This window comes from Teleopsis dalmanni, chromosome 2 (assembly GCF_002237135.1).
Source record: "Teleopsis dalmanni isolate 2A chromosome 2, ASM223713v2, whole genome shotgun sequence".
NCBI classification, from domain to species: domain Eukaryota; kingdom Metazoa; phylum Arthropoda; class Insecta; order Diptera; family Diopsidae; genus Teleopsis; species Teleopsis dalmanni.
Window position 1 is genome coordinate 116,526,141 of NC_051847.1, and position 23,353 is coordinate 116,549,493.

Consider the following 23,353-nt stretch of genomic DNA (forward strand, 5'->3'; position numbering starts at 1 on the left):
AGTTTAGTACAGCGTCAACACAAATCCATTCTTTCAGTGTTTCGGCTTGTTTTAATGTTCGTGGGTAACCATCCAGTATGATGGATTTTTGCTTCAATTCTAATAACCGTTTTTTAAGTATATCAGAAACAACTTTATCGGGTACTAATTTTCCTTCATCTATAAATTTTTTAGCTTCTTTGCCCAATTTAGTGTTGCTACGTATATTCTGTCGGAGTATGTCTCCGGGTGATATGTGCACGAAGTCAAAAGTTTTGATAATAAGTTTTGAAATAGTACCCTTTCCAGCTGCTGGGGCTCCCGTCAGTATTATGCGAAAACTGTTGGACATATTGGACAAACTTAAATTAGTTTATAATTTTTCATTTGACTTTTTTTAACAAAAGCATGTTTTGTCAATTCGAAAATTTTTTTATAAATTCTCTTGTTAATAGTGTCAATTAAACGCTTCCATTGCATAAGTAGTTTCTGAATTTGAACAATGGAATTTTCCCGCTTCCTCCTTATCTACCCATATTGATTGCCTTTTTCTTTCTTACCTTAATATTTCTCAGTGATCTTAAGTTGCTTTTTCTCTGGTTCAAGAGCATTCAGCTTGTTCATCATGTTGATCAGTTACGTTATCGCCTAATCTTTCACCACAAATCTTTTTACAAAATTTTGCAATTATAAAATCTTCTATTTTTGCTTTAACATTCATATCTGCTACATTAAAACTTGTAAGCGAAAAATGATTTTCCAAGTATTTCATTACTGGCTTGGAACGTATCTCATAGGACTCCAAACGTTTTTTTACAACTTCAGGGCGATCTTTTGGTAATTGTACTATTTTTAGTCCAGTTATATTATCCACTCCACGTTCTCTAGGTAAATTGTAATCCATACTATATGCGCGGCCTGATGGCAGTTGTACCCAGCGTTTTTTCGACCGCTCTACAATTTTTTCTGGAGGTAATATCAAATTTATGGCTGCATCTACACATGCCATGTCTTGTAATTTCTTCGCTTGTTTAATGGTACGTGGATAACTGTCCAAGACCCAGGATTTTCCTTCAAACTTTTCTATACAATCCAACATCGTGTCAAAAATCAAATCATCAGGTACCGTACGACCCTCGTACATGTACTTTTTGGTTTTTGTACCGAAAATTGTGCGCATGCTTATGTGGTAAGCGACAACTTCTCTTGGACACAAGTACAGAAAATCAAATTTATTTGCTATAAATTTTGCTATGGTCGTCTTGCCACATGCAGGAGCACCAACGACAATGGCATTAAATATTGCAGACATATTGGCAGACACAAAACTAGACGGCAAACAAACGGACAAACAATTTAGACCAAAACCAGAAGCTGGAAAACTACAAATTCTATCAAATACAAAAATCTAAAACATTTTGTTATAATTTAATTTTGACTTTATTCAATGAAATGTCATTTTGTTTACATTAATGGCTACATGGTAGAAAACTTGAGTAAATTGATTATTTTTAAATATTAAAAAAAAGTAAACTTAAAAAATTTCAATCGCAACATGCGATTTATTGATGCATAATACAATAGATACCATAATACTAATGTTATTAATTACGTTTCTTCAATATATCCTTATCACGGTTTATAATCTCCTGTTTGCGTTCTTTTTGAGCTTTGTTAATTATTTCATCTATTTCCTCAATTGATGGACCATCATCCTGGTTGTCGTTATATTTATCATGTTCCCAACGCTTAGATATTGGTGAGGGACTAGATAGTTTATGTGGTACCTGTGCTGCATTGCGAACCCAAGTGCGATTACCAAAACGTTGCTCACGCTCCTTACTTCGATAATCTGATTGCTCTCGTGAACGTGAACGTGAGCGTGAACCTGAACGTCTACCACGTAGTGGAGTCTTGCGAGGCACAAACGGGGAAGGAGTTCGTCGTCTGCCATATTCACGTCCACGAACACTGCGATGTCGCGAACGGGATCGGGAACGAGAACGTGTTCTGGAACGCGAACGAGAACGTCTTCGATAACGGTCATACGATGATGAACGCGAACGACTACGTTCTCTTCTACGATAACGTCGACCACTGCTTGGTGAGCGTGAATAATAACTTCTTGTACGAGAATTATAACGACTTCGGGAGCGTGAACGAGAACGTGAAGGCGTACGCCTTGTAGTCTCTAAGCTATTATCTGTAGGGGTTGCTATACGCACTAGACCGAATTTATCAATTTTGACTGCCTTCTTAATTTGAAATGAGAACTTAGCTGGCGTTGGTTCCTGTTGTTTGGGAATTGTTGCACTATTGCCATACGGAGTGGTGTTTGAAAAGGTATATGATTCCGGAAGACGCATAGATGGTGCTTTTGGTGGAGGAGTCTCTGATTTTTCGCGACGATTCAATGCAGCAGCACTCTGGTAGTTACTATTCATTCTAACGTTATTGAAGAAACTGAAAATTAAAATAGATTATTTATTCGAACATTGACAGAAAATATTAAAAATAACGATTGTGTTTATTACATATTTTTATCACATAACCGTATGTATACGACGAAATCTATACTACCGAAAACGAAAATTTAAAGCTCGAAAAGTGTGAAAATTCTGTTCAAGACACGAAATGGAAAACACAAATCGCATTACTCACCTGGTACTTGGTTCTACACTTAATTGCTCCTTTTGCATTTCTAAATTTCGTTCTTTACGGTGTTCTTTTTTTGTTTTCTTGCTTTTTTTCTTTTTTGATTTCTTATTTTTCTCCTTAGTATATTTAGAAGTTTTTAACAGTAGCTTACGCACAAGTGACTCAGTGTCGTCATCGTCAAGCTGCGAGCAAACAGAAATTCTTTAGCGATTCTACGTTATATTGGAAATTACCTTAAAGTCATTTAAATCGTTTCGCAACATCGTATTAGGTGGCAAGGTACTCTGTGCTGCCATATAAAAGGGCTGCTTGTACTGTTGTTTGGTACAAGTATTCATATCCATACTGCTGCGTTTGCTAAACGGAGAAACTGAAGTTTCCTTACTTGGTGCTGCAATTAAAGCATACGACTAGCTGATTATATGTGATCGTATATATATTTGTTTTCTTACCATTAACAAAACTGATAACTGACTTTGTATATAAGGAAAGTGGAATGTTTTTAACGTACCTGCACATTCTACAGATGATTCACTGTCAGAATCTGTTGAACTTTCATCTTCTGTTGAATCATGCTTTACTGGCCGCGACATACCTGACATGTCTATATATTATACAATGTCGTTCTAGGCAATTGTTTACATTACCTGGTATATTCAAAATATTATCGAATATCTGCCCACTGTTACGGCTTTTTTGTATGGCTTCCAAAGATAAGCGTGCTTGTTCATGGTTGGGTATGAGATTTAAACAGTCGGTATAAGCTTTTATTGCTTCCTCCAGACGATTATCTTCCTTATAGCTGTGGCCAAGTGCTACTAAAGTTTCGCCCATGTATTTACGTGCATTAGCATGTTCTGGCTTTATTTTCATTGCACTGTCGAAGTCCTCGATTGCTTTCAAAAAACTGCCTTTATTTGCATAAAGTGCACCTCGAGCAACGAGTCCTTCCTCATTTCTTGGATCAATTATTAATGCCTTATTAAGGCATTGAAATGCTTCCAGTTGTTTACCTTGCTTGAAGTAATCAATACCTTCAGCAACGGAACTGCAATATTAAAATTAGATGAGAAAACATAATTTTATATATAATTCAATAAAATATAAGAGATACCGAAAAGCCCATTTATATGCTTGAGCTTGGCGTAGTTCCTTAGCATAATCTTTTTTCTGAAATCCGTATTTTAAAGAGCTCATTAACGAGAAGTTATCATCCACATCTAAACCATTCATTTCAAATAGTACATCGTAATTAGGATTTTGTGCTTCACTCGATTTTAACAAATTTTCTTCATAATTATCTGAAACTCGTTTTATAGACTTTCTTTTTTGTGGAAGCGAAATAATAAAAACAAATAGTTAATATTGAAAATCAAACTTATATAAGACCTACTTGTAGTAGCTCGGCAAATTATGTGCGTTAACCAAACCTAAACGCACATTACCGTTCTTAGGAAAAACGTTTTCTATTCCTAATAGCAAGCGATCAGCATCCACTGAAATTTCCAAAACTTCACAATACACGTGGTCGTTAACAGCAAAACAGCGCGGCTTGCCGTGTTCATCCAACGGCAATTTTGCTGTACTAACTTGTTGCAGGAAAGCCTTAAATACTATATGTATAATATTTGTTTCACAACAACCATACAACAATATATACCTTTGTTGGTATATCATCCAGATGACGAACCAAAGGTGGTGCAGTGCATAATGGTTGCACTTTTATAGCTGAACCTGGTTTAGGTGCCTTTGTGATTGCCACATATATCAGGTCACCAGGCTTAATGGCATCCAAAATGCAACGCCATCTTCTTACTTTATCCTTATGCTTATTGACGAAAACTTCATATGGTGGCAATACAGCTGCATAAGACTTGGCTAGAAGTTTGAAATTTAATTGGAATAAAGGATTGACTTCTTCAGTCCAACATTACACAACAATTTATACATTATATTACCTTTTTCTGCATTTTCATTATTGTTTGCCTTGCTGGGATCCGGTGTCAATTCGTTATCATACAAATCCGTAGCCTTTTTAGCAAAAAACTGATGTAATTTCAATCGTTTGGCACGGTCCTGAAAAGTAAAGTGCTTCTGCCGTTCTTGATAGATGGAATAATTGATTTCTGCTGGCAGACCGCAGTTTTGTAAGTCACCTGTGCCTCTTTCATCCTCCCATATTTTTTGCATTGGCTGCCCGTGAAAGCACAATGCTCTCGATAAAAAATTCGAGTTCATATTTTTTTTTATTCTAAATTAAAATATACACAAAGTACAACTTCTGAAATATAAAATCAACTCATACGAATTTTGCGTGCATATACACATATCTGTTCTTATATGAATCGATACTCATATTGTGCAGTAAAACTGTATATATGCTTGCATTAAGGCGTTTACCGAATTGACGAATGCGACGAACGGTGTCTGTACACGAAACGACGTAGTAAAAAACTCACAATATGAGCACAAATATTATTTTTTTAAACACGAATAACGATTATTAATTTTTTAGCACTTCAGCAAAATTAACTTGATAAAAACTAAAATATTACACTTCCCACTTACCTTTTATCCTAACCAAATATCTAAATATCTCAATGCGTCAAGCAGCCATTTCTGTACTCCATAAATGATTCTTGAATGTCAGAATAAAATAATAACAAAATGTACAAAGTGATGCCAACTTTTCAAATGTCAATCTCAGAGTTGATAATGCAGTTGTGTTTTAAAATCGAATGGGTCACAATAGTTTTAATATATAAAATATTTGGTTTGCTAATTATTTTGAAATATAGTGATTAATTTTTTATTAGTACTTGTAGTTAATTTTTAGGATTGTACGATGTTAGTTACCGTTGACATATTAGTTTAGATGTGTAATTAGTTATATGTGAAAAATAAAAGTAATTTGCATAAGTTACATCAAATTGAAACAGATATCTAAATAATAAATAGTTAGGTTTTTCTTCTTTCATAAATTTAAAATTAGATGTTGTTTTATGACGCACATCGGTGCGACCGAATGAAGCTATTGTTAAACACTGAACAATAATTAAATGAACGATTATTACAGCAGTGAAACTGCCCAACAGTGAAATAAAAGACTAAACAATAAGAAAAGCAAATATTACAGTAAAATTCGAATAAAATTAAATTATTTTATATCACTATATGATAAAAAATCGTTAATTAAATTAAGTTTTATTAAAAATAAATTAAATTAAGTTGAAATTTCTTTAACATATCCCAAACTTTATTGTGTTTATCTGCAATTTGCTATTGTGAATACGCTTTTTTCTCCTAAATGACATTTTTAAACGTATTTTTTACGCACAGTTAAAATCCCCTGTTGAAATGTAAAATATTTAAGCATGCATTCGCAGGTAATGGTACCTGCAAAAGTTCGTTTGTTCGCAAGCGTTCGCTTTGATGGGGATGTACCTTAAGATGCCTAGTTCAGACGCTGTAATATTATTAGTAGTTTGCTTGACATTAGGAAACGAATAGGTTTCCTTCTTTTTGTCTTAGCGGAACTAGATACATAGGTATATGAAGTTTTGAATTTATTTAATTAAATCTTTATATACAGTATTTTATTCAAGATAAAGTTGCCAAAATTTTTTATTTTTTTTATTATAACTTTAATTTCATGAGAGTGCATTCAGATTTATGCCGCTTCCGATTGGTAAATCTGGGTAACTTTTTCAATCAACATTCACTTTTAGTGCAATTTTGGTTTTTGGTTGATAAATCTCGAGTAAAATTGAGATTAATATATAACATTCTACATATTTCTCCAGAGTAACAAGATTAACAGCTGATTTTTATGACTTGGTAGATTTAGTGTGTTTTTATACGACATACATATGTATATATGTATTTATGAAAAATATAAACGCCTACGAACGCAACTACAAAAATGCTAGATTACTCTAAAAACGATTGATTGGGCACCAAAATTTGACAGATCGAGAATAAATCTAGATTGAATCCAAATTTACTAGTCGAAGACATCATTAGTTATACCTATGAATACTAAAGAGAAATGCGGTAATCTTCACTGTTCTGATGGTTTCAATGATTTCTTTTCGGTTATAAAACACTCTTCACTTGATACTCTTGCAGCCCTTACTCTTATATAATTTTCTTGGCTTATCCTGTTTTTTTTTTAAAGCCTTAACCTTTTAACTGTAAAGTTGTATATTTAACATTCCGTTATAAAGATCCACTGCATGGTATTGAGGATATAAGTACGTGAACGAAAGTTTGAAATCTAAGTTATTGTTAGTTTTATATCCGAATTGGCGCGATTTGGTATAATTTTGAAAAAAAACTTTGTTTTTATTGGAAGCAGTGAAAAAAATATGTTTTTAATCGGAGAGTTTTTGTTTATTTCAACTAACTAATCATTAATTTAATCTATTCGGTTGGAATCAATTCTGTAATCCATCTCCCTACATAACGGGTGAAGCATATAAATGGTGTTAGGAATAACTATTTTGAAGCATGCTTAACAGTGGCTGAATCAGTTCTGTAATGCGCATCACTAAATCATTGGTGACACATAGCAGTGGTGCTAGGCAGGTATACTACACTTTAAACAGTGTGGCTATTTCAGTAAGATATATAAAAATATTGCGTCTGAAGATAACTGAGTCTCTTTTTGAGGGAACTCAGTTCCTTAAAGATGACTATCGAAATTAGTTGAAATATCGGAATAATACTGCAATAAAATATAATTTGTTTAAATATAATTAATAAATTATAATTTTTATTAAAGAATAAAGTATGGTGATTAAGTTAAAATTCTGTTTTGCATAAAATATCGGTGAATTCGTTTCATTTCAGTATTGATAAAAAAATTAAACTTCCAAAGTTATAGTTAATTTCAGACGCCTGCATATTATATTCTATATTAGGCAATAAATTATCTACTCTATAATACATCTAGATCTAATCTACATTGTCGTATTATTTAACCTTTGTTTAAATATGCTTCATATAAGACAAAAATATTTTGATTTAATAAAATATTTCTCGTTGTAGCTATCAAAGTCCAAATTACCGGTAAGGGAAAATGCAAATGGATGGAAATAATGCGCAAAAGTTCGAACAATGAAACCTCAACACGTAGTTTATTCTATTCCAGTAAAGAAATTTATGCACACAGCGAAAGCCCGCTGGCTGCGTTTGAGCCGCGAGGTGTTGAGTTAAATCCTGGTGAACACACTTTTGACTTTTCCATGCCTTTAGAATGGAATCTACCATCCAGCTTTAAAGGCAGTTATGGTTCCATAAAGTATAAACTGCGTGTACTCATACAGCGTCCATGGACTTTCGATGAACGTCATATCATTCCCATTAAAGTGGTAAAGCATATGCCTTTGCATGCAACATATCGTGCCAATCCTACATCCTTAGAAAAGCAAATAACGAAAACGATTAGTTTATTTGGTACACGTCCAATAACAATGGTAGCATTGTTGCCGGAAGACTTTGCAGTACGCGGTGAACCAATGCGTATATGTGTTACCGTTACCAACAATAGCACAACCAATGTCGAAAAGTTGCGTTTCTCAGTGTTGCAATACATTTGGTACTACAGCCATGTGCCTTTACGCATACAGAAAACTGAATGTGTTAGCATATTATGTAAAGAAACAGGAGCTGTGCAAAAAAAGAGTGAACGGTCATTTGCTCATGAACTACTTCTGCCAATTACAGCACAACCATCAGATGATCAATTTAGCGGTGTCATAAATATATCCTATGAGCTACGCGTTGAAGCTGTTTTACGTGGTTTCTTTAAGAATTTAGTGCTTAATTTGCCATTTAAAATGTACTCATATGTTGAAGGTAATGGTGTAACTATGTCAATACCTCCACCACCACGTCCTCCACCGACATATGCAACAAATGAAAACAATTCCACTGCTGCTAATAATATGAGCAATTCATTTGACTCTGCCACATCAGCGTTTGCAGCGTATCCCATGTTAGATACATTAATAGGATCACCAACGCATTCAGCACAATTTAGCGAATCCAGTTCAATTAATTCTACGACATCTGATTCTTCTGCGGCAACATTAAGTCCAGCTGTCGGTGGTGCAGCTTTATCATATACTTCAGGCTCATCTTCCCAGTTCAATAGCCCAACTACTCGTAACAGTTTTCGTAGTTCGAATGTGCCGTATATGCCATATTCGAGTAGTCCACGTATGGTTAGTTCCTATCCTCCACCACATTTCTCAGCATACGCACTGCCAGATTCACCACAATATTCACCTTTGCCATCAACATCTTATCTGCGAGGACGAGAGCCACCAGGAGCACACGAACAACGTAAGTCAATTTTCTAATATATAGAGACGTAGATTAATCTTATATTTATTATAATTTTTAATTCTGATTTTTAATTATTATTATTATTTCTTATAACTTTTAATTAATATTATTATTTATTATAATTTTTAATTATTATTATTATTTATTATTATTTTTAATTAATTATTATTTATTATTATTTTTAATTATTATTATTATTTATTATTATTTTTAATTATTATTATTATTTATTATAATTTTTAATTATTATTATTATTTTTAATTATTATTATATTATAATATATTATATATTATATATATTATAATATTTATTTGTTATTATTATTATTTGTTATTAAAATTATTTATTATTATAATTATTTATTATTACTATTACTTATTTGCAATGATTATTATTATTATTTATTATTTATTTTTATTATTATATACTTATTTTTTATTTTTATTATTATTTATTATATAATTGTTTTTTTTTTTTTTGTTACTGGACTTTGTGTTTATTTAACACATAAATTTACAAAAATGTTTTTTAAATGAAATAAAAAATTTACACTTTTTAAACTGTGGTAAATATTTAGTTATACTTTAATTTTTATACAAAATTATTAATATTACAAATGTTTCGGTCTATTTCGTATACCATCTTCAGTGTATAATAATGATATAATAATTTTGTATAAAAATTAAAATTTAACTAAATATTTAACACAGTTCAAAAAGTGTATTTTTTTTATTTTATTTAAAAAACATTTTTATAAATTTATGTGTTAAATAAACGAACTAAACCCAGTAACAAATAAAAAAGCTAATTGAATATTGGTCGTAATAACATTTTATTTATAATTTATTTATTTATTTATTGTTTTTATGATTATTTAATTTTATTTAATATTTTTTATTGTTATTTACTATTATTATAATATATATAATTATTTATTATTAATATTATAATTTATATTATTATTTATTATTATTATTTATTATTATTATTACTCATTATTATTTATTATTATTATTGTTAATTATTATTATTGTTAATTATTATTATTTCTTATTATTATTATTATTATTATTATTATTATTATTATTATTATTATTATTATTATTATTATTATTATTATTATTATTGTTATTATTATTATTATTATTATTATTATTATTATTATTATTATTATTACTATTATTACTTATTATTATAATTACTCTTTATTATTATAATAATTATTTATTAATATTATTACTACTTATTATTATTATTACCATTTATTATTATTATTTATTATTATATCTACTTATTATTGTTATTTATTATTATTTTTTATCGTTATTTATTATTGTTATTTATTATAATTATTATTATTACTTATTATTTTTTAATTTATTTAGCGTAAACTATTATTAAAATTTATATTATTTTTTTTATTTACTTAAATTTTTTATTGTCATTTAATTATTTATTTACTTCTCTTCTTATATATTATATAATATTTATATATTATTATATATTATTATTATATATTATTTATATATTATATAATATTATATAATTATTAAAGATAAAAGCTTATTGAATTCTTCAGTTTCTGATATTAACATTCAATTTTATTTTAAAAAATTTTTATATTGTTAGTTTTTTATTTGTTTAATATCTCTATTGAAAATTTTAATGATCAAAATATTTTAATTTTATTTGAAAGTTTTTAGTTAGTTCATTATTATGTTTCTTTGAAACAAAACATACTGAGATTAATAATCATTCAATTTCTATTTGTCTTACCTTATTGTTTTGTATTTAATAATTCTATTAGCTTTTATTTTTTGTTACTATTTACCTTATTAGTTTTTAATATAACGTATAAGAGATAACACTTTATTTTAATAAAAGATACAAATCTAAATAAGTGTAAATTTATTAAAATTCAAAATATGTTTTTTATATGCAAACTTCGCTTAATCCACTTTAATTATAAGCTCAAATTAGAATACTAATATTATGTTATTTATTTCATAGCTCCATCATACGAAGAACTTTTCGGCAATGCTACTGCACCGCTGGATTTACCGAAATAAAAAATATTTTAAACTTTTTTAGAATCTCATGCAATACAAACCATTAAAATCACAAAAATTAAAGTTAAGAGTTTTGGAACAAAGTTACTAAACCCACCCAGAAACTAAAGGCATAAACAGAAGACACAAAGCACGTATTGGAGTATGAAGTCTCTTTTGAGGCTACGCACTATTTTGCAATTTGCTTAAGATAATAATCTCAAACACTAAAACAAATACTAAAGACTTAGAATGGAAAAGTGCGTTATCTATGTTAGTATACAAAATTATATCGACTTATAAATGAAACATTAAAATAAAAAATATCTATTAATAATTATATGAAATTAAAAGTTGAATTTGGCTTGGCAATATAAAAAATATTACATACACTCAAGTAATCTTTAAATTAGCAAAAATTTTTGTCATTACGATATCGCACAGAACGAATAGTTTACTTTAATTACAACTTAATGGAAATTAATATTTAAAAAATATGTAAATTTAAGTAAAGATTATTTTTGCTAATATTTATAATGAATATCGAATAATTAATCAATTATTTGAAAATTATTTTAAGTAAATTGTAATATCAATATGCAGTATATATTGCTTTAATGTTATTATAGTTAAATAGTTTAAACTAGAACTTGTTAGATTTTGTTTAGAATAAAATAAAAAAGTTATTAAAATATTGTTATTGAGTCAGGAAACGCTTAGACAGTAAATTAAATCCACGCTTTTTTAGCTTTTGCTCCGAATTTAAGTGCTAAGACAAATTAAGTTTGTTTCAACTCTAATGATATTGAATTTATTCTGACAGAATTAAATGATGTTCATAGTAAGAGCAATCTGTATAAAATAAGCAAAAAATTTTTTACTATAATATATAAAATTTTTTGAATTTAAACCACACTTTTAATCCTCAAATTATATAGGAAGACTTAAATTCTTTTTGTCTTTCACACTTATCAATAAGATAATGTAACGAAAATGATAACACAATATTAATAAATATATGTCTTCTACAATAACAAATTTTCTTTTGTGTTGTTCGACTAGTCATACACTGACCATGATCCGATGCCCCGGATCATTATCCTTAAGAAGTTTGTGAAATTATTATATTATATATTTTATTCCATATGAAATTTTTTAACAATATTTTTAAAATTATTTTTTTTTTTTTGAAATATGGAATTAGTATATTTCATGCAATGGAAGTATAATCCAATATATATCAAACAAATGCTTTTATGAAATTAAATTATTATTTTGTCAATGTGACTTCCTTAATACATATTTATTTGTTAAATAAGTATGTCATCAAAAGAAAAACGATGCGCACCGATAAACCCCTCCTTCTCATTTCTAGAGACCTTTGAGAATATCATTATCACTGTCATTAGAGTTGAAACGAACTATAGTTAAGTTATGATTCTAAGGAGTTTGTAAAATATTATATTATGTATTATTCCATATGAAATATTTTTTAACAATATTTTCAAAATTAGTTTTTTTGAAATATGGATTTCATATGGATTTGAAATATATATTTCATACAATGAAGTCTAATCCAATATATAACAAACAAATTCTTTTTTGTAATTGATTTATTATTTTGTCAATGTGACTTCCCTAATACATATTTATTTATCACATAAGTATGTCATCAAAACAAAAACTGCATCTATGTTTTTTATATTAAATTCATAATTTTCAATTATCAAATATTAAAATATCCTTCACAAACAAGCATTCGAGTTATATCGTTAAAATGAAAATCAATTTAAATTAATTTTAATTTTGTTTTGACCTTTAGCTTTACAAAAACGTAAAGCTTAGAATATTTTCATCTGTTAAAAACCTATATATTTATTTACAATAAATAAGTTACCAATAACTGTACTAATTTTTCAGTTAAATGGACCAATATAAGCGTACAAGCGAAACTTAATATAAAACATATTAAAATAATTTTTGAAGGTTGTTAAACGATGATTAGGACGCACAAATTGTATTTTACATTAAAGCTTTATATCAGCAGTGTATGAATAATTTCTCAAATATAATTAATTAATGAAAAAGCAATAATTTATGAATTTATTATATATACAAATTTTTTAATAGCAAAGCATAGATCAACAAATTTTTATATATATTGAAATAAAAATATATACATATATTCATTAGTTACGATTAAGTAGATTTTATATATCAAACTGTTTTAATTGTAATCATGTATACACACAACAAATCATTGTAGTCTTAATTAGTTAATATCATTACAGTTATATATTCTTATATACGCATTATCTGTATAAATTTATATAAATGTAATATTTATTTAATTTAACGCGTTGGTTAAGATTTTTTTACTAACACCAATTTGTGTTCACGCTGTTGCAAAGCGTGTTTGCAATCATATATACATATATATAAGCCTTTCTTGCTTAAACAAAATCGAATATAATGTTAACAGAAATTTATTTAAATTGATTTATACATTGTAATTCTATTTATTTAATTTATATGAAGCTCTTTGATAAAACCAAAGCTTCCAAACATAAACACAAATCCAAATGCAGCTCGAAACGAGATATTTTTGAATTGAATTCTTTGAGTTTTTCGAATTTTATTTATATAATTTATATTTGCTTCTTTTCTAATTAATAATTTAAATATTTATTTATTACATACGTTTTATATATATATATAGTTTTTTTTTAAATGAAGTTCACTTAAATAATTTAATTTCTACTTTGCATATTTATTATTAAATAATTTTGCAATACGAAAAGTATATGTAGCAAAGCTATCATTTATAATATATATTAATAATATTAATAAGAATTGTAAGCTTGAGTTATTCATTTCGGTATAACATTTTATCTTATTTATATTGATAATGTAATAATAAAAAGTTATATCAAATATAAGATCTCCAAAGCAATGCATGAAATGGTACGATTCCGATTTTCTTGCCACGTCTATTTGATAATGAATATTAGTAAAGGCAGCTATTTTAAACAACTTTCCACTACGCCTTATGTCGATATAGTTTAGTTTAAGATATATCGTCGGTAATTTTTTTATGAGGAACATTACCAATGAGTAAAAGCTCATTCATGTTACCCCATCTTTGTCTAATTAATTTAAAATTGCATATAGGACAACTAGTGTATATTTTGCTAGCCCCAAAATAGTGGGTGTATAGGTATAATCAATGTGAAAAGTTAAAAATTTTCGATGTCTTGGAAGTTTTTATAAATATTAAACCTATATCGACATATCGCCGACAGAAAAAAGTTGCCCGAATACCTGACTCTATTAAAATCCATTTTGATATCCGTGTGCTCGGAATCGTACGATAGAAACTCCTCTGAGTTGTTTATAAATATATTAAAAAAATCTCATCGTTATTTAATTTAAATTAATTTTTTTATTCCTCCGTCCATTTATGTTATACTACTTTTGTGATATCATTTATTATAATTATTATTGATGGCATTGTTTTTAAATAAAATAAAAATTTCTTAATTATCTTCTAAATTTAATTTGAATTGTCATTATTTTTAAAAAATATTATGTGTCATTCATAGTCTTAACAATGTGTTTATGTTTTTGCTACATATACTTTAACATTATACATTATTTATTTATATTAAAACTCATATCGACTCTGATCTGTGAAGCAATAATTTAAAACGATTTATGTTATTTTTTAAGTACTTATTATTTTTTGTATTATTTTATATTGAATTTTATTATATAGTTAAAAATTATGTTTTATTATAATTTTATACATTTTTGAATATTTATATTTTTAGTCAATTAAAATTTACTTTTCGAATTTATTTTATTACCGATAGTTTTTTTTAAGATTTTACTTCTATATCTCAATAACGAACATTTGTTTTTATAAAAAACAATCTTTTACAAGAATTTTTGAATGTATTTACTAACATTAAATTATATTTAACTTTAAATCTTTAAAATCACAAATTTTTTGTTTTGCAATTATTTATATATTAACATTTATTTAGAATAAAATGTTGAAACATGAACTTCTGAATTTTGTTTAAATTTATATATGGAAGTGCCCTATATGAATTCACATTGGTGAGTGGGTCGATGTTTTATTAAAGAAGAAAAAATTTTACGCTTTAACTAACAATAGGTTTATTTAAAGGTTTTTAAAATTACCTTAATTTTTCGCTAACCTATGAGTGGGCTTTAAAGACCCTTTTAAGTTTATTTATTTAAGTTTATTTTAATAAGTGTTAAGTTAAAAAAGTCCATATGTATTCACAATTTACGTAAGGCAAAAAGTAAAAAAGTTATAGTCACATTTAATAGTTGCTGATTCGGTTATAATTAATGAAATCTTATGACGCGATCCGGAACGTAATTGATACATTTTCTTTTATTAGATAAATAATATTATAATTATTAGATAAATAATATTGTTAAAATTTATATAAACGAATCATTAGCGAAGTAGTGCAATACGGAAAGCCAAAGGAGTTTTTTGAGACATGTTACGACATGCAGAACTACATTTTTAGCCGCTTTTGTTTAATACTGTACCAAATCTAAGTAGGAGCGTATCTAAGACGGTTTAAATTGCATGTGTGTGGTCATAGCCTTACATGCCTAGATGACGTTTTTATATACGGAAATTAGACCATGTTTCCATGTATTTGAAGTTGTAATGAACGTAATGAAAGCTAAATAGCGGAAGTTTGCACACCCGAATGGTTAAACAATATCTTCCATTGATCTAATTGAACGGAACACGAGATATAACTTCCACATTCTCAATAACTCATAACTGTTGATTATATTATTTATAATATTATGAGTTATAACTATATTATATATATATATATATTATAAGATTAGATTAGATTTAAGAAAGGGCTGGAAACTATATCACATCCATTTAATGCCTCTATGTTCCTTGGAGCTAATAACCGAGGTAATAAAAGCGGCTATTGCAAGGCGTATAACTCGACTATTTACACATGAAAACTCGGAACTTCAGATATTACCGATGAAAGAAACAGCTTACACTAGAAGACTTAAACGCTCAATCCTAACAGACTTGCTAAATGCTATGTTCTAATGTGAAAAATGTTATATATGTTTCTTAACATACTGATTGAAAAAATTGTATTTGTTAAATATTGATTTAATATTATGTATTATCTTTATATGTTGTACTAATATTCTTTCAATTACATATTGCCAGTAAGGCAGATATAATTATAAATAAATAATAGTTCCTTAAAGAGATGTTGCCTACTTCCGTTATGAGTGGATAGGCAGTTGATAAGTGCCAAAGTCAGAGTCTAGCGAGACTATCACAGTGACACAGAATGTGTTTTGCAGTTAAAGTTGTTCTCTTCTTCATGATAAATGCTTCTTAATTCCGCAATGTCCAGTGAGAAACCCTGTGATAAGTCGAATGCATATCCTGTTCAGCAATAGCAGCTCCCTGTCTCTGATTTTAGAGAGATATGGCATAACTTCTTCTCCTTATCTGCAGGTAGTTTCGTTATCCTGGATATATACCTATATCTGACATTAATGTGTGCAAATATTTCGAAAGCATAATTACTTTCGTGAGGAATGCAGTTACGTACGAAAATTAAAATTTAACGTTTTTATCCCTCCATTGCTTGGCTATTAAAGGCTTGGCTATTATAACTAGTGACTAAGGTGGTCAATTGGGTTTTTTCTATAATTAGATTTTTTATGAACTTAAGCAACTCTTACAGTTTTGTACCGTTTAATATGGTATAAGGGGCAACAAGTCCGTCTCCAAGATTAGTAAGTCATTTTTAATATTTGTAATAAAAGTTGTTGTTATATTAACTATATACTGTTTTTTGGATATACTCGCTGAATTATATTTGGATCTTGTAGAATTGTTAGATAAAATATAAGAATGATTAAATTATTTTATATCTTACGAACAAAGACGGTTTTTTATTTCTCTTTAATTATTCTTATCATGTTACAATAGTTTACGAGTACGTCGAGTAAATACAAAATTAGTGACATTTACTAAATAGGAATTGTTATATCTTGAACAATATATAAAATAATTTTACAGAGCTATGTAGATTGTTAAAAATCTATGGTAAAGCTTTTAGGTCAGTTTAAAAATATTCAACAAATTTTAATGATATAGTTGTAATTTTGTTCTATATACCATATAACTAATAAAAATTGTATCAATTTTAAAAAATTTGTTTATAGCAGTTAAATGCGGGAAACAGTGGAAAAGGAGAATAGTGGTGGCCACTACCTCACTTTTGAATTGATATGAACAGTCATTCTGCATAGTATAAAGGAGTTTGTATGGCTTAATCATAAACTTTTAAATGGTTAAAAACGAAAATGATTAATAATTAAAACATAAGGCTTATAGCATTGACAGACGAGCGCATTAAATTATCACTAAACAGCCTTAAATGATCATTTTAAAAATACCCTGACAGACGGTATAAATGATCATTAAGAAGTTGCTGTATGTTTTTTGTTATTGAAAAAGCAAGAGAATTCTATATTCAAAATGGATAAGCAAGAAAAATTAAAGAAACTTGCTTTAATTAAATATAAAATATATAAAAAAATATAAAATATAAATATAAATATAAAATATATATAAAATATAACGAGTACTTACATTTACCAATGTTTCCAAATATGTTTTGTTTACATTTTGACAACCAAATAGCTTAAAATTTGTTCCATTTTTTATTTCGTTTCACTTGCATATGCAGCATTACCATTTCTAAAAACATAAATGACGAATAAATTGGGATAAATTCGGTCATTTAAAGACCATATATGATCATTTAAAACTGCTAAATGAGCAAATAAATTATAATTTAGCCCCTTAATGATAATTTAGCTCCCGTCTGTCAATGCTATTAAGATTTAAGGAATAAAACTCATAAATATTACCATTTTCAGGTACATCAACAGATAGTTACTGTTGACAGTGGCGTCGCTAGGTCAGCGATGTCGGCAACCGCCGACGGCCTCGCGCCCACAGGGGCCTTGCAAAAAGTTACCGACTGTGGATTCTAAGCACTTAATAAATATTTTGAACAATTTGGTTTGATAATGGCATTAACGAAGTATTCTAGAATGTTTATATAGTAACTAGATTCATGTTCACAGTTTCAGTCAGTATAGCTGCGACGGTAAGAAGCTTCTCAAAGTTAAAATTGATTAAGACGTACTAGAAAAGTATGATGATCCAAGAGTGACTATCTCCACTGGAAATTCTATAAATTGAAGCAAAAAAACCAGCAGCTGGCGCAAATTATGATATAATTTAAAAAAAATTGAATGAGGTTAAAAGTAGGAAAATTCATTTATTTTAATTTGTGTTTATTTTAATTTGATTAGCAATAAAACTTTCAATCATGCTTTGTCGTATTAGTGAATGTAACTTATTTACTTTTACAACTTGGTTATGAAGGGGGCATCGGAATTCTGATGTCGCCGACGTGCAGAGTTGATCTAGCGCCGCCTCCGACTGTTGGCTACTGTGATTACCTGACTTCTATGAATTATATTCATAGTCGCATTGTGTAAAGGTTTTACTTTTGAAATGTTTATCAAACGCTCACTTTTTACTTGATACAAACAACTGTATTTGAAATTAAGTTACCAAAATTATTTGTTACACGCTGAGTATAGCCTATAAGTCCTTGATATTCCAAGGAAAAACCGATGCTCTATGGTTGAACTTTTATCCAGGCATCACGAACAGCACTTTTAATTGCTTCTTGTGTAATGTGAGCGAGAAAGAAAATATCACCCACTTCATGGCGCATTGCTTCAAACTTTATTAGGGTAGAAGTGAATTATCTTCGAAATAAACTAGTACTGTCTAATCATCCACAAAAAGATCTGAGAGTTAACTAAAGAAGTTTTAATAAATTTTATTGACTGCTAATAGTTCCTTCTTCTCATTCCTTCTTTCCTTCCTTCTTCTCATTCTCATATAATATTTTTAGCGTTTTTTCTTTTGCTCTTGATTACTTTTTATTATGGTATATATCTTTAAATTTTTAGTATTCCTCAACAAATTTATATATATTAACATATATTTTTTATATAAATTTATATCATTCGCTTTTCTTTAATTATATATTATACTAAAACTCATATAAAGCAATATAATACTCATAAAACTCATAATATATACTCATATAAAACAACATATTTTGATGATACTGTTGGTAGAAATCATTTCATAAAGAATCGCATATATATGCACCCAAACCCGCTGGTTACACTCCTGATGTCCTCCTCTAACACTTTTACAAGGCTGAAAAGAAAAACACCGAGAGATGTTTTAGATATGTATATGTAGGTCACACACTTTTATTTTAAGTATATATGGATACGTCACCGGACATAGTCCATACGTGCTTTTCTTTTTCAGATCGTGATAACTATTATTACGATTCATATCAATTTATATTACTTATTGTCCTTCATACATGACTGATTGTAATAAAATAAATGGATTAAAAAACATTTGAAATCGAAGAATTAACAATATAAACTCGATTATACGAGTGGGAGGACAAATTCCAATAAGGCTTATTTCGTGACAAAAACTTTTTGTTTTATTAAGATCTGAAGTGACCTTCCAAGGTTAGATGAAAATTGACAGCTAAGACGGAAATTTGATATAGCTTTCTTTGTAATTGTGCATGAAATACAAGATCTCCAATATTTTATCGGAACAAGGCTAGTAGTGAAAAAGTTTCGACATAGATATTTTCGAAAAGCCATGATATTTGCGTTTGAACTAATTGATGTACTAAATGGTGTAAATGATGTTGGGTGAGAAAAGATGCTTTCTTATTAAGGAATTACTCTATATTTAAAGTCTGATATACAATTGTTATAACCATCCTGTATTAAGTTCTTAAATGTAGAAATACGATTATTGTTTATTATTTTCAATTATTTATTAACTTTTGATATTTATATTGATATTTCTATCTAATATATTATTAGGACTTTTATTTTGTAAGCATGTCGCAAAAGAACAAATAAAATAAGCACTATTTTCGATGGCAACTCTGGACAAAATGGAGATTTTGTTCGGCTTATTTGTGTAAAACACAAATAAAAATATAAAATGTATAAAAATAAAAAATAATAAAATTTAATGTTGAAATTTCGAAAATGAATAATAATTCTTTTCAATTATTGGTGAAAATATTTTTTTTTATATAATTGTGAATAAAATATAATTTTTTATACCTTTTAACAGTAAAATAATAAATAGTAAAAATAACGTATTTGTTACGAACAATGACGACACGAAATACGAATAATTAACGATATCATTCATTGACATATATCATTCATAAGTGTTGGCAACCATGTGATTTGAACTGCTTATTAGTTTAGCGATTTCAAAAAAGTTGGACTAAATAAGCCAGCAGTGTTGTTGTTTCATATATTATTTTTAAAATAAGCAGTTGTTCTTTTATGAAATGCCTGCAAAAGAAAAGGCCTATTATCGTAACATTTAACAGTGTTCTCTAGTTACAGCTAGAACTAATACGCACCTGTTCAACTCCACTTGCTCTGCACTGCTCCATTAACAAGTTTAAAGCGATTTGCGAATTATCATAAATTTCTTTTACAAACGAGAAAACAATTATGTTTTCCGCTCGGTAGGCTGATTTCTTACGTGTAAATTTTCAATTAGAAACAAACACCGGAAATATTTGTTTTGTGTTGTTTCTCCGCGCGCATAAGAATCTAAGCCGGAAATGAAAATTTAAGTGTTATGGCTTTGCTTTGGTCATTTAAAGTTGTTAGCTTTTTGTGTATTGTGGCATTTCGACATTCAGTCGTGTAGACTATGAGTTCGAGTTCAGTAAATTATTTGTCCTGCCTACATGCATTAAGTGAAAAGGGTTTCCTGTCTAGCAGAAGGAGTACCATGACGCAGAAGGAGTGACCATGAAAATGCAATAACATTTAACACTGCAATGAGCAATGAGTAACGGGTTTAAAATTAGTGAAATAATAATAAGTACGCTAAACGCAACGCTCACATATTTATGTTAAGGTATTGAGTTTTTAGGCTCGTCCTGATGCAGGCGTTCCAAACAAGCTAGCAACTATGCATGCAGTGTGCAGCACGTGTCATTAACATGTGATGTTGGAAAATCTTGAAATGAATAAATTTTAATGAAAATCCATGCGATACGTAGTGCAGTACATTCTTTTTACATTTTCATATGCCACAACATGTGTTAAGCGTCAAATGAAAAACGTATTTAGCACAAAAAACGTAACACAAAATTCAATTACGCATACGCCATGTGGCACACTGAAGGAGCAGTTCCCAGTGCACAGTGCACAGTGCACACGAGCACGGAAATTTGGAAGAAAATCACAAAACGTACAGGCTCTTGTCGACCAAATCAAATAGAAATAAAGATGAAATAAAAAAGCAATTCAGTGTGGACAGGCAGGCAGGCAGGCAAGCGGGCAAGCAGGCATGTTGTTTGGTTCAAGTCGCTAGATACTCGTACTCAAGTGGGCAACTTAATTTATCAAGAAGATATTGAGAAGCACTGAGCAATTCTGAGTCAATATTCAGGCACGTTTACATAAATTAAATAAAAAATATTTTTATATTAGTACATTTTGTAGAATGGTGAGTGCCAGGAAACAGTTGAGCACAATAAGTGACAAAATGAGCCACTGCTGCTAACTCGAATTGAAACTTAGCAATTTCAATAATATTTGCTTGGAAACCAAGGAGCCTGTGCCTGTCAACGAGCATAGGCACGCATGCAACAAAAATAAATTACCAAAAAAAAAAACAAAAAAAAAATAAACAAAGAAAGATTAACAAGAAATTAAGCAAAATGTGAAGAGTAAGAGGTTCACCCATGCAGGCATCAGCTGGTGACCCAAAACTAACAAATTGAGCAAAAAAACTTTTCGAAATGAAGAGACCAGAAAAAAAATGGAAAGGAAGGAAATATCCGAGGGAAACGGGACTTCTATAAATAAGTTTCCAAGCTCAAAAATTCAACAAGCAAAGTTAAAATCAAAATTCAAATCAAAACTAATCGAGCGAATTACGAGTGGTAACTGGCATGGCTATTGACTATTGGTTAATGGTTCAATAGGAGCTGCGCAATTTTTGTTCCAATGGGCGATATACAAAATGAAGGTTACTAATCTTCCCCATCTTCTGTTTGGACCAGTCAATTGCTATTGTTAATGTAGAAAATTTGTTGAAATTTGTGCTATTTGTTAAGTAGTGGAGTGGTGCCCTAAACTGTCAAGGGCAACTAGACAACTAATATTCACATTATTCGTATGGCTTCTAATTTATACCTTTCGATTTGAATCTATTTATAAATAAATTACTAAATACATACCTCGGAAAACAAATTCATGGCATTTTAAACGAGCCAAGACAAGCTAAATTTGATGACATTAATGCAAATCTCTTGGTGTGAGGTATAGGTAGTTTATTTTCTGACCATTTTAATTCATCGCAAATGTTTTTAAAATAACTCTTGATTTGATACTAACAAATATTTTTAGGACGGCTAGATTTTTCCATTAAAATATTTATTTTTCACTTTTAAAGATTTTAGTAGTAGGCATTTTTAGTAGGCATGTAAGCCACTCGACATAAGCTTGTGACCAAGCGATGCCTAAAAAAACTAGGAGCCGGCTAAAAAGCTTGATTATTGGTGAAGTAAAACAATCGCTGAACGAATAAGGTACTGTTACCTAACGAAAAAAAGTATAGTGGGCATGAAACAGTCTACAGTGGGAAATGTTGTCAGTAACGTTTAGCGACTGTCAAACACAGCTAAAATAATACATCAGTCAATAAGTCGTGTAACTGACACACAGATGGCGCTGTCATTGTCAAATTCATATGACGTTTATGAAGTACCAACCTTCAAAAGACTATGTGTAAAATTTCATGACATTTCAATTAGTCAGGAATAGGTGACAGTCGTTTAAGTAAAGCTATTTTTGTTATTTTCAAAACCATAGATTCAAAACAATTTCGTGTGTTAATTTATCATTGCTTCTTGATGAAAAAAATACTCAGCAATGGCTTCAAAAGTGTTATCCAGACTCTGCTCCATCGAGAAGAGCCATTTGTTCTTGGTTTGCTGAATTTAAATGTGGTCGTATAGACACCGATGATGGTGAACGTTCTGGTCTGGTCGTCCAATTGAGGTGGTTACTTCAGAAAACAAAAAAGTCCAGAAACTGG

The 23,353-nt window shown here is 29.0% G+C and overlaps 3 protein-coding genes across 3 annotated transcripts; 1 reads left to right on the plus strand and 2 right to left on the minus strand.

Annotated features, from left to right (window-relative positions):
- Positions 1-580: 580 nt before the first annotated feature.
- LOC119675534 (adenylate kinase 4, mitochondrial-like) lies at positions 581-1,291 on the minus strand. Its single transcript, XM_038086741.1, has one exon. It carries the CDS (start codon positions 1,289-1,291, stop codon positions 581-583), a length of 711 nt encoding a protein of 236 aa, XP_037942669.1.
- A 222-nt stretch (positions 1,292-1,513) lies between these two features.
- On the minus strand, positions 1,514-5,294 carry LOC119678420 (tetratricopeptide repeat protein 14 homolog). Its single transcript, XM_038090236.1, has 10 exons — positions 5,206-5,294; positions 4,596-4,888; positions 4,298-4,515; positions 4,031-4,242; positions 3,752-3,961; positions 3,285-3,685; positions 3,149-3,232; positions 2,871-3,028; positions 2,641-2,819; positions 1,514-2,442 (listed from the first exon to the last, which is right to left on the minus strand). The coding sequence occupies exons 2-10, from the start codon at positions 4,873-4,875 to the stop codon at positions 1,584-1,586; spliced, it is 2,601 nt and encodes an 866-aa protein (XP_037946164.1). The 5' UTR covers positions 4,876-4,888; positions 5,206-5,294; the 3' UTR covers positions 1,514-1,583.
- A 1,374-nt stretch (positions 5,295-6,668) lies between these two features.
- On the plus strand, positions 6,669-11,342 carry LOC119675535 (arrestin domain-containing protein 3-like). The gene is made up of 3 exons (XM_038086742.1): positions 6,669-6,690; positions 7,687-8,985; positions 11,000-11,342. Exons 1-3 carry the CDS (start codon positions 6,669-6,671, stop codon positions 11,056-11,058), a joined length of 1,380 nt encoding a protein of 459 aa, XP_037942670.1. The 3' UTR covers positions 11,059-11,342.
- The last annotated feature ends 12,011 nt before the right edge of the window (positions 11,343-23,353 follow it).

Excerpts from the sequence above, each read along its gene's own strand:
- LOC119675534 (XM_038086741.1), bottom strand. The coding sequence starts at position 1,291 with ATGTCTGCAATATTTAATGCCATTGTCGTTGGTGCTCCTGCATGTGGC.
- LOC119678420 (XM_038090236.1), bottom strand. The coding sequence starts at position 4,875 with ATGAACTCGAATTTTTTATCGAGAGCATTGTGCTTTCACGGGCAGCCA. Across the intron at positions 3,962-4,030 it reads AATTTGCCGAGCTACTACAA|AAAGTCTATAAAACGAGTTT; the intron begins GTAGGTCTTATA and ends TCCACAAAAAAG. Across the intron at positions 3,233-3,284 it reads TAATATTTTGAATATACCAG|GTATGTCGCGGCCAGTAAAG; the intron begins GTAATGTAAACA and ends TAGACATGTCAG.
- LOC119675535 (XM_038086742.1), top strand. The coding sequence starts at position 6,669 with ATGAATACTAAAGAGAAATGCG. Across the intron at positions 6,691-7,686 it reads GAATACTAAAGAGAAATGCG|CTATCAAAGTCCAAATTACC; the intron begins GTAATCTTCACT and ends TTCTCGTTGTAG. Across the intron at positions 8,986-10,999 it reads ACCAGGAGCACACGAACAAC|CTCCATCATACGAAGAACTT; the intron begins GTAAGTCAATTT and ends TTTATTTCATAG.